General features: G+C 19.6%; 1 protein-coding gene across 1 annotated transcript in view; it reads right to left on the bottom strand.

Moving 5' to 3' along the window:
- Positions 1 to 11,383, bottom strand: part of LOC129618556 (galactosylgalactosylxylosylprotein 3-beta-glucuronosyltransferase S) — a 123,132-nt gene extending 111,749 nt beyond the window's left edge. The window contains exons 1-3 of the mRNA XM_055533365.1: positions 11,176 to 11,383; positions 10,750 to 10,851; positions 10,168 to 10,266 (exon numbers count right to left, since the gene is read on the bottom strand). Coding sequence (XP_055389340.1) covers positions 10,168 to 10,266; positions 10,750 to 10,851; positions 11,176 to 11,383 — 409 coding nt within the window. The remainder of the gene's footprint in view (positions 1 to 10,167; positions 10,267 to 10,749; positions 10,852 to 11,175) is intronic.
- Between the last annotated feature and the right edge of the window lie 2,012 nt (positions 11,384 to 13,395).

Genomic DNA, 13,395 nt, shown 5'->3' with positions numbered 1-13,395 from the left:
TGAACGTGATATTAAAAAAAACACTATATAGTTAAATGTTATATTACATATGTATAGAAATGTGAAATATGTTATAAACTTTTATATTTTTTATGGCTCAATTTAACAATTTGTGAAAAAAATTTTTACTTCAATTAGTGAAACTTGTTAACTTTAAAATTATATTAAAAAATATTACATAAAATAAATATACCCTTTACGAGTATTAAATTGCGAATTAAATTTATTTAAAATGTTCTAATAAATTATTTCATTCAATTATTAGAATATTAAAATTTGAAGCAGAAACTTGATAATTTAGTTTATATATATGTATGTAATCTATATACAATTCGAAATAATATTCAACTTAATTGATATTTAATTGGATTTACAAAAGTTTTCAACAATATTGTTAAATATTCAATAAAGATGTCAGTAATGGAAATTTAATAAAGTAAATTAAAAATGTAGTAAAATTTTAAGTATTTATTTAAAAGATTTATGAAAATGCAAATTTTCTCATATTAAAAGCTATTTCAAAATTAAACATTTAAAGAATTTATTAAAAGGTTCTGATTCTAAAAAACTAGATAAAGAATTGATCAGAAATTAGTTTTCAAATTCGCTAATTTTAAATAAAACAAGCAAAAATATTAAAGAACTATAAAATTAAAGAAGTTTTTTAAAAACCACCATGAATGTGCATTTGAATCTTGATAACAAAGGTGAAAACTGTAAGCTCGATTTGTTGCTGATACCATAAATTGTCTTGAATCAGTAAAATTCTAGGCAGGAAAAGTGTTAATATCCCAAAAGCAATAACGAAAACATTCCCATTATAAACTAAAAATAACCTCACCGGCACTTCTTATTGAATTTTAATGGAACAAACCGCAAATGTTTTCGGAACAATAATTGGAGACAAAACAAGGCCGAGAACCCGATTAAAAGATCCAATTAAAAGAATCCGATGTATAGATTGTGTAGAAAAGAAATACCATCGTCAAACATATTTGAGAGGAAATGATTTGCCACACTGCAATCCAACACGTTTTAAGGAAGTGATCTGCCTTGGCAACACGAAAATGACGGCTTTTCTAATCGCTTTATGTAAGCCACGTACAACTCATGCATGTGGTCTGCTGTCTTTTTCTAAATTTTATTTAAGTATAACAAATCATTTCACGCAAGGCATATAAGTACTTATGATTATTTTTATCATTATGAATATTTTTTTAAATTCAAATTTTCTTTAAGTCTTCAACCTTGAAGATCCAGTACATATGTATGTAGATTCATACTATATTTATATATATGTACGTACATACGAAAAAAATATTTAAGTAAAATTTAAATATAAAATCAGGTTTTAATTCAAAAAAGAAAAAGGAAAATTTCAATAATTTTATTCGTTCAAGTTGCAAGTAAATTTAATTAAGTAGAAATTAGACACAACAAAAATTTATTCATAAAATAAATTCATTACTTACTTCCATTTATTTTATAACCTACATAGCTACGTACTCGTAAATAATTTAAAAAAAGTAGTTATAAAATTGGAATTAAATTACATGAAATTCTACAATAAAATTATTATTTTTAAAGGTATACGTTACATAGTTTTGAATTTAACTATAAAATTATTTAATTAAATAAAAATATTTTCATAAGTACATAAAAATTTAATAACATTAATAAAAAGATGTTTTTTTTTCTAATATCACTCTGAAATAATTAAGTATAATAGAAGATTTTTAAAAAAATTTAAAATAAATAAAAATAAAATATAAAAAATTTCTAAGTTCAATATTGTAAATTTTAATAAATTAATAATTTTAAATATAATTCAATTTAAATTGTATAAATATTTTATATTAAATAAATTTAATTTATAATTTAATTTCATGATAATTCAATAAATGACATAAAATAAAAATTATTGTAAATATAAATGTACATATTTATGTCTATGATTTTGAGGCTGGAAGGCATTTAATTTATATAGACAGCAAAAATTAATTTTATTAAAATTAGTTGAGTATTTTATATACCTCAGTTCCCGAAGCTCAAATAAATCCCTTATTTTTGAATATTTTATTTATAATTATTAATTACGTATATAATATGTATATGTGTATGGATCATTATAACTGATAGTATTATAATGTACATGTATATGTATGTATGTTGTTTATATGTGGCGAATATATTATAGTATATAATAATGAAATATAAGCTTAAATTGATTGCCTATTTAATTTTAATTTAGTGTACATATATATTTCAATGAAAGTTATAAGTGTAAGAATTTTAGTAATTTGTTATATAATTAAAATAATAATCTGGTATTCTTGTCTCTGGCTCATATCTATATATATTATTTATTTCGGTCTTATATCGCTTATACAAAAAAACAAAAACCATATTTAGAAAAATTATGGAGATTTACCGTTACATTCGGCACATAATATTTTTGTAAGCATTTCGGAAACAGTTTACCAGAGGAAAATAGGTCACGATTTTTAAACAGACGCATTACTATGATAACAATATATGTATAACTGTATTTGGAAACATACGAACGAAATACATTTATGCAAGGTATACTTATATGTATGTATACATAAATAAAATATAATGTCTTAATTATATTGTTATATTAGCCATAGTAATACAGTTTGGGAAATTTTTTCCTTAATTGTAATACTAAATAATTTTTTAAATAATTTCTTCTTACAAGAATAAATAATATAAATTATATGTATGTATAACAAAAATTAAAGGTATTAAAGGTACATTTCCGTGAGTTAAGTTAACTAAATATATGTTTCAAGGTATAAGAAAAACACAATCAAATGCTACAACTAACACTTGAAATTAAATATTTCTGAAGAATCTTGCTTAGAAAATTATTTTATATAAACCTATAAACCAATGTCCCTTGTTATATTTATATAACACTTATTTTATATACATATAAATTTCGTATCGCTAATTTATAACTAAAAAGTATACGCTGACATATTATTTTAAATTATTCGATTAAGTACATAAATATAAAAATTTATTATTTGATTTAAAAATTTTTTCTTTCAAAACAAATAAGTCGAACAGCTGGATTTTGTTTTTACTTTATTTGTATAATATTCTTCGAAATATTTTTTAAGTTCGATATATTTAATTTGCTGCTAGAAAATTTTAAATTTTAGAATTTAATTTTATATTTGTTAAAAAATTTTAAACTGAAATTATAATATATAATATAATGTAAAAATATATATAAAAAATTTTTTAATATAATTTCAAATTTCAAACATTAAAATCAATAAATAAATAAAATAAATATTTAAATATATAATTATAAGTATGTAAAATTATAACAATAATCATAATTGTAAATATGTGTGTTTCTTTTATATATTTTATTACCTTAAAGAAAATATAATAAACGAAAACACAGAAAAAAATTTTCAAAATAAAAACTGAATAATTTGAATCAAAAAATAGAATTTTTAAAATGAAAAATTTTTTGTTTTTTTGATTTTAATTTAAAAAAATAAAAAATATACCAATTGTTTTCAACATGTGTTTTTTTTAATTAATAAAAATAAATATGTAAATATATATATTTAAAATAAATATTCTTAACATTATAAAATAGTACAATTATACAACATAAATTTCTGTACACACTAGAGACATTTTTTCTTTTGAAATTCTTATTCTTCAAAATATAATTCAAGTACAATGTAAAAATGGAAATAAATCGAAAAAAAATTAATCTAAATTCTAATTTTATTCTAAATCTTAATTTATAATTTAATATTATTAATATATTTTGAAAAATTAAGATTATATTTACTATTTATTATAAATATCTATCTAATTATTAAAAGTCTTTAAATTAAATGAATTATTTTTTAAATTTAAAATCAAAAATTTAATGAAATAAATTTCTATTTTGATTATAATAAATAATGAGTACCTATAAGTATTTTAATTTAGGCACACACTTTTCTAGTCTTCGTTTTGAAAATATTACTTATCACATATATTTGAACCATTAATATATTTTAAGTGAGTACATTAAGTTACTGAAAACTATTTAATTTTTAAACATAAAACGAAATATAATTTATTATAGAGTAGAAGAACCCCAATGAATAGAATTAAATGAATGATTTACAAGTCATAATATAAAAGAGTTCACCTCTCAAAATCAAGGCATACGGATGCGAGTGCCAATTTTCCACTATTTATATATGTAAAAAAAGAGATTTCAAATTTATGTGAGGTAGACGGCAAGATGTCCACTAAACTTAATATTTAAAAGCGATAAAATCTCTTAATATGTAAATATATATTATGTAATATTATATTTTAGAAAACATTAATTTGGAATGTATGTCATTAACAAATTAAGAATAGACAATGATGTACAAAATAAACCTGAAATTCTTTTGGTTTCGAATGTAGTCGGAATTCAAATGGATTTGGTTTCACAGTTATATTTTAAAAATTATATATACGAAAATATATTTGAAATTAAATGAAAGGAAAAATTTTTCATTATACCTAATAATTAATTAAAAATTTTTTAGGAAATTTCCGAAAACTCATTATAGAAACGACAACAATATTTAATAATTTTTAACAATATTTAATAATTAATTCACACTTTTTAATTCAAAACTTTGTATAACAAATAATTATAATGTTATACTAAAAAAATAGTAATAAAATAATAGTTACAAAACAAAACTTCATATATCTAAATCCAATAGTATTTTTATACTTTTATAATTTAAATAAATTCTAAAAATAAATTTAAATATAATTATAGTGTGTACTGAGAAAAAAAAACAGTTTTTATAATTTGAATTGTAAATAATTTTGTTATACTTATACAAAAAAAAAAGTGTTAATTGAATAACTTGTTGTTATTAAAACTGGCATAAATATAGTTACTATAATTAAATATACAAAAAAATATACACTGAATTCGGTTCATATTGCGTAGGAATAGAAAATATTATAAGTAGACAAGATTACGTAGTAATTATTGTATATATTGTGAAAGCCTGATACAGAGGGAAATTGTAAATTTTTTTAAGAAAATCTTGAATTTAACTTCAAATGATTAAATATAACAATTTACTTTCTTATTTTAAATTAATTAAAATTACATATGATTAATGGAAAACTCAAAACACTTCAACAAATATATACAAATTTTGTATGGACATGATTAAAATTACAAAGTGAATGCTTTAATGAAAGTCCAGTCTAACACACTTGTTTCAAATATCACTTTAATTCCAAGGTGAAATCGTGTAATTTGTGGGGTAAATTTTCATAAATTCTTTTTCAAACAAAATTCTTTTTCAAACAAAATTCTTTAGGAAGAGTTTTCATACAATTAAGTAATTGTTTTCTATTCAAAGCAGTTTCCTACTCCAACATTTTATAATTGGAGTATAAATCTATATTTTTTTTCTACTCCAATAATTTTCAAATTAAAAAATTAAAAATTCTTATTTTATTGCTAAATAAATTTGGAATTTGCATTACAATTAAATTTTAAATTTTAAAAAATTTGAAAATGAATTTTTTACAAATTATTTTTAATGAATATAGTGTGTACATAATATATGTATGTATGTTGTATGTAATTTTGAAAATGTAAAATAAAAAATAAAATAAAAAAATTTTTCAAAATAACAAAACATTCTTTTTTTTTCTTTTTTTGTAATTTGAATCACGACATGTAAAATTTTGAAAAACTAAATAAAAATAATTTTTTTGTTTTGAATATCACAAATTTTGATGAAGTGTAACAAAGTTTTTTTGAATTTTTTGTGCTTAAAAACTTAAATTAAATTTAAAAAAAAATTTAAAAATGTAAACAAACATTAAGAAGAAAAAACACAGAAAAAGAAATTATAAATTGTATAGAAAAATATTAAAATATAAGAATTTAAAACGAAATTAAATAAAATTGTGTTATAAAATAACACTTTTCCTATTTCCACAATTGAATTACATATTTAAATTACTTAAAGCAATTACATTATTTAAATTAATTTCATTCATATATAAAGAAAAATATCTCAATTATCACATATATTTAGGATGAGATAAAAAAAATTAAAAGACTTATTAAAATAATGGTCGAATTCAAGGGTTAACTTAATAAGCTAAGATAAATAATTATGTTTTTATGTTTATGATTGATACACAAGGTTCTGAAAATTCAAATTTTACAATTTCAATAGTTGATAACTTGAGAAAGAGATGGAAAAAAAATTTTCTTCTAACGTATTTAACTATTAATAAATAAAGATTGATAAAATTTCAGATCCGGCAAACAACTTACGGCAAAGAAGAAAAACGGTATCAAATATTTGAAAAAAGAAACGTATTTTAGATAACGGTAAATTTTAAAGGCCATTTTGTCATTTTCATGATCAACTATGCTATGCGGTAAGGTAGAAGAAGTAGCCTATACTTTTCGACTTTTGCAGAATTTAAAAACATTTTGTGGTTTCGTTACAATAAAGAAGTTTCTAATAAATATCTATTTGTGTAAATAACTATTTTAAGCTTTCTGTCTCAAAGGTAACACGAATGGACGAACTGACAGAATGTAATTAATAAGAAAATTTTTAAATTTTTTTGGGGAAAAGTGCTATAAAAATCAAGAATAAAGAAAAATATAAGGGAAACAATTAAAATTTTTATGAAAAGTAAAATAAAATATAATTTAAAATATTTAAAAAAAAATAATAATTATTTAAAATATAAAATATAAAAGAAAAAAGGTTAACTATGAAAAATAATTTCAATTATTTTTTTTTTATAAATAACGTAGGGTTGCCACTTTTTTCGTTTTTTTTTTTTTGATTATTTACTAAAAAATATAAAACATAAGAAAATTCAATTTGTTCAATTTAATTTTAAAAATTAATATGTTTTTATTTTTTTGGTTCTCTTTCGAATTAAGTATTTAGAAAATATTTTTTGTCTTTTGGACCGAAAATAAAAAAAAAATTTTAAGACAAGAAAAAAATAAATAAATGTTGTTAAGGAAACAAATAAATATTTTATAAAAAAAGGAAACATTAAATTGAATATCTGAAGTTTTAAGAAATTCAAAATTAGTATTTTTTTTTTAATTTTTATTTCATTTACTTATTTTTACTTATTTAATTTTTAAATATAAAAATAAATATATATATATTTTTAGATCCTAACCAGTTACAATTGACTAGCATTTATTTATTTTAACTAGCATCTCTCTTGTTATTGAAACAAAAATAAAAAAATTCAAAATAATTTTTTTGTTAGGTTACAAAAAAAAATAAAGAAAAATTTTGAAAAATATTATGTACAAATTCTGATAATTTGGGTATTACTAAAATAGTAGATAACATTTACTATTTAACTATTAAATTATAATTTTTGAAAGAGTTATTGGTATTGAGTATGATTATTATTATAAGAGAGAAATATTGAAAATCAAAAGGATTTTTAAGCGAGAACTTTGGAAATTTGAAAAGTTGAAAATATTAAATTTCTAATTTTAAAGAAATATTTTTAAGGATAAAGTAAAAGATAAAATAATTTAATATATTTTACTTATTGTGATTTTGAAATATAAAGATGCTAGTTACGTTACTTATACTTACTTATTACATTTTAATAAATTTGAAGTAGACCAAAAATTTATTTATATTATTTTCGAAAATTTTATATATATAATCAAAAATGACTAATTTTATTTAACGTAATCGAAATTTAATTACAAATCACCCAATTTTTATAAGGTTAGATTTAAGTACAACAGATTTATTACAAATTTCCAAAGATTTATAATTAATAGAGATTTTGGAAATCTTTATGCAATATTCACACTAGCCATTTGATTATAAAAATTTTATAATTTTTTAGGATTTTGTAAATTGATTTCACTATAAATTAGCTCTTCAAAAAATATAATTTAATAGTGATTATTAAATTATTGTATAAGCCTAGAATACTTCATTATCCTATAAAATTTAATTTGTACAAATGTGTTTGTTGAAAAGCATTAAAAAATTTTAATCAGACTTTTAAATATTTTCAACCCAGAATATTTCCGTAATGAATATTTATAATAAGTAATACTAAAATAGTTAATCAATTAAAATTTTTTGTTTTCTTTATAGGTGTAACTGATAATGACAAAATGCCGGTCAACAACAATTGCATCTGATGCTCAACAATCGGCAATCAACAATTAAAAATATTTTCTGTTAAAAATATTTAATACAATGCTTTTGCTAACTGCAATATCGATTAAGATGTAAAAGAATTCTTCTGATATTTTACATTATCAATTACACTTTATAAAATATTAATAAAATACATAAATTTTTTATATAATTATATTACAAAAATAATTAGCAATATTAATTATGGGTACTTAAAAGTAAATAATTATTGTTATAATATATAATAATTTAATAAGTATAACGAGCAATACTCAATTTTTTTTTACTTTAAAAGTGGCCAAATCCTACTTTTTTTATTTCTTTCAGTGCTAAATAAAATTTTATTTATTTTTATTAAATAATAATTAATTTTTTTTATATATATACATAATATATGTAGAAATATATATAAGTATATATATATACATTTTTTTTGTTAATTTTTTTAAAGTAGATAATTTATGTTTAATGATATAAGTAACAAACGAAAAAAAATAAAGATAAAAAAATTACATTAAATAAATATTTAATTTATAAAAATCATAATAATATTAAAATAACAAAATAAACAATATACAATTATAATCCAATTTTGTTAAAAAAAAAAAAATTAATAATATTTTTAATTTAATAAAAAAGTGAGTAAATAAATGTGCATTTGTGGTGGTGAAGTATGATGAATAATTATTTTTTAATTTTTATATTATATATTATAAAATAAAACAACATAAATGAAAACTTAAATATTAATACATAAAATATATAAATATAATTTAATTAAAAATATTAAGTGAATGAAATACGTTTAAAATGCTTATTATGGATAATTATTATGGTTAAGTGAATTTGTTAAGTACATTAAGTGAATTTAATTAAGATGTGACAAAAAAAGAGTAAGTATAAGTTAAAGTGTGTATAAATTTTAAAATATCTACAATAATATTTCGAAAAAAAAACATAAAAAATAACAACAAAATAATAGCAAAGCATTAATAAATTAAAATTTTTACAAAGAATTTAATTTTAAAAATTAATTAAATTAATAAATTAATTGTTAAGTAATTAAATATAATTTAATTAATAATAATAAGGCGTGAATATGATTAAGTTTTTATTTATTAATAAAGTTAAATATTTTATATAATTTAATTTTAAATTACAAAACAACCAAAAAGAAATATTAAGTATACTTAAGCATTTTATAAATTTTAGGTAATCAAAAATTAGAGAAACTGTTTGTTATTCACGATAATAAGAATTTTTCAATTTTGAAATCGCGTTTCAATTATACTTAAACGTCTTCTATCGTAATTTTTTCGTTCTATATTTGCATTTATCGAAAGTACTTTATATTAAGACTTAGAATTGAATTATCAAAAATCCAATATAAAGTATTGTAATTTTTTAAATTTCTCTCTCAATAAAATAAAACCGATTATTGATAGTGTATAAAACACATAATATTCCAAAAATTATTATTTTAAATTGTAATTTTTTTACGAGAAATGAAAAATATTGAAATCACCGCTTCTCTCCAATAATAATTTAATTATTTCTAAACAGCTAGTTAGAAAGTAAAGGTTGGAGCCGGAAGTGTTAGTTATTTTAAAGCATTCACAATTCCAAAATTTTCGATATACATAATTCAGTTAGGTAGCTATTAAATCATACTTAATTCTCATTTCTTAATTTTTTCTTACCTAAAATTATAAAATGAATGAATGAAAATAAACAAAATTATATAATGAAATTTTTTATGAAATAAAAATTAAATATTAAATAGAAAATAAATATATAGTTAAATAAATTTAAAAATTTTAATTTTGTTTTAATTCTTTTTCCTTTTTAATATATATATAAATAAAAAATTTTAAGAAAAAATTAAATTTTTTTTTTTGTTAAAATTATTTGTTTTTGTGGCAACCCCACTTACGTTTTTTATCAGTTGTATGTGGCAGAGATTTTTTATAAATTATATTGACAGCTGGTTTAGATGCTCTAGCAGCGGCTGCAGCTGCAATTGATTGCTCCACTTTTAATTGAGAATTTGTTTTACCAGTTTTTGGTAAATTTTTATTATTATAATTATTTATACGTGTATTATTATTATGATTATTATTACTATTATTATATTTATTATTACTATTATTATTATTATTGATATGTGTTGTATTTTTAGTAATACTAACATTTTCTTTATCATTATATAAACTATTTTTTATTAAATTATTATTATATTGATATTTATTTGGATATTGATTTTTATAATGACTATAATGATGATGATGTTGTATATTTTTATTATTTATTATTGAATTATAATTACTATTATTTTTATTAATATTTGTTATTTGTTTCTTACCTTTATTTAATAATCCACCATCATCATCATTTTCAATTTTAACAATACCACCAATTCTATCAAAATTTTCATGATCATGGTGATGATGATGATGATGTTGATTATAATGATGGTGTTGTTGTTGTTGATTTAATTGATGTAAATGATGAAAACGTTCATCAATTTCACCAGAACCAATTCCACCACCACCATCAAAACTATTACCATATAATATATGATCATTATCACTATGTGAATTATCATCATCATCATTATCTTTATCAAAAATAACATTGAATTTTTTAGAATTTTTATGATCATCAGCAACAATAAAATTTTCAGCGCCAGCAATTTTTGCTGCAAATAATATTGGTGCAAGAGCAACTGCTGCTGCTGCTGCCGCATTATTATCTATAATATTATCATTATTATTATTATTATTAATATTTTGAGCATCTATTCTCTCCTCTCTTTCATTTGTATATAATAATTCTTTATTATTATTATTATTTGAAGTTAATGAAGATGATGGTGCTCGGACGTAATTATTATTATTATTATTAATATCATTATTATATTTATTAGCACCACTATTTGAACCTGTATTTAAACTTGCTGATGAACTTAACATCAAAGTTGTACTTGAGGTTGACGTTGTAGTCGAATTACCTGTTGATGTCCATATTACATATAGTAATATAATGAGTAATATTGATGCAAATGCCATAGCATTACGAGCATTAGCCCAACTTCTTAATGGTAATGATGAACGATTTCCTAAACGTTTAAATGGTATTACTGTTGTCATTTTTATTTAATAATTATGAAAGAATAGGAATATTTTATATTTTTTTTGTTATTTTATTTAAAGAATATGTTATATGAGTAGATAGGTATATGCGGTTATATATTAAGATTATTTTGAAATAAAATAAAGATTTTTTATCGTTGTTTAATTATTGAAAACCTTTCATATTATAAATGTAAAAATTATACAAAATTTGATTTTCTAATAAAAATTTTTTCTTGATTAAATATAATTTATTATTAAAGATTTTAGATATTTGAAAATAGAAAATAACATCTGTTCATCTCACTAGATATTTTTTTTTTCTTTAATTTTTTTCTTTTTAATGATTTATCGCGCACACATTTTTATAATAGCACACAAGACTTGAATATGTCAAAATGTTATTTCGATTTTTCACTACTTTTCATACACCACAATAGTAAGGGTAAATTAATTAATTCTTATTCAATATTTTTTTCTTATTTATTACAAATGATTCTCAAAATTACATGACTTATTTGATATAAAATTGATTCATATTATCAAATACCCAATAGTATTATGGACTTTTATTATATTAATTTAATTACTATAAATAGCATGGTATTAGGTACACTTAAATTTCTGCAAATTATTACTTCTCAACTTTGCAATATTAAAAATACGAATTTTATATGACCTCTCAAATTTTTTATTAGGAAAAATTTTACACCTTAAACCGAATAATTATTATTTTTTTTCTTATATTTCTTTCTTGATAAACAATGAAAGACTTTGAAGATATTTTTTCTTTAAAAAAAAAATTTTTCCTCCTTTTAGTCTATTTGAATTCCCGCACGGGGGATTCATCAAGCCACCAATTTTAACCAAATCTTTTCAATGACAATTTAAAACTGAAGTAAAAAGATTCACACATTTAATTGGGAACTAAAATTTTATTTCAAATATATTGAAAAAAAGCTTAAGTATAATAAAAAAAAATGAGAAATTTTTATAAGAGAATTACTGTTTTTGCGCAAGTTTTTTTTTTATTGTTTTTCTTTTTCCCTAGGTAAATTTCATTCGTTTTTTTTTTGTTTTGATGTCAAAAATCAGCTGACATTGTAATTATACCGACCGACAACCCAAAAAACATGACATATCACATTATAAACAAAATAAAATCCTTTGACATTTGTTATAAAGTGTTGCCATTGTGAATAATAAATATCTTTCAAAAAATTATTCTAGCCATAAAATAACGTAAAAGAGACAGAGCAAAACGATTAGAGATGAAAATTGTTTTTATTGCGTTTTTAAATTTTGTTAAAATATTTTCGAAATATATTGTATTTGTAGATTATTTAAATTGTAGATTATCTAGTGCCATACACTAAGGTATTTAAAATTCATTCTTTTAAAATGATTTTTTGAATTAAAAAAGTTAAAATATAAAAAAAAAACTGTTAGAATTTAAAAAACATGTTACACGTAGAAGGCAGTAAGTAAAAATAGATTCTACAAGCAAAGATGTTTTGAAGCTTATTATGGATTTCTTATGTTTTATGGAGTTATAATTACGACTGACAGAAAAAACGTATGACAATAATATTCAAATAAAAAAAAATCGTATGTATTATGCACATGCATAATTATGTAATTTTTCATTGAACATGGACACTTGTAAGAATCATAGGCTTATTAAATTAATAGATTGACCATAATTATATCTTCTTTGAACATATTCATATCTCCCTACATTCTGTCAAATGGGATTTTCTATTTACATTACTTTTGGAATTCAAGTGATTTTGATAATTCACTATTTGATTAAAATAAGTGAAAATTTGAAATGCCATTGCTACAACAAATTTTTTAAAAGAATATTTTAACATATAAAGAAAATCTGAAAGTAAAAGCAAATTATTCTTTTCTGAATAAAAATATACATAAGTAGAAGGAAATATTTTATTTGCACAAAATGAATAATTCATTATCTATTTCATTTAGAAATACATAATTTTATAACATTAAAAACTTCTTACGAAAGA

The sequence above is a fragment of the Condylostylus longicornis genome, unplaced genomic scaffold (genome assembly GCF_029603195.1).
Source record: "Condylostylus longicornis isolate FDR11 unplaced genomic scaffold, ASM2960319v2 ptg000009l, whole genome shotgun sequence".
Taxonomy (NCBI): domain Eukaryota; kingdom Metazoa; phylum Arthropoda; class Insecta; order Diptera; family Dolichopodidae; genus Condylostylus; species Condylostylus longicornis.
Note: the sequence above shows the minus strand (reverse complement) of the source record. Positions and strands in the feature narration are given on the sequence as shown.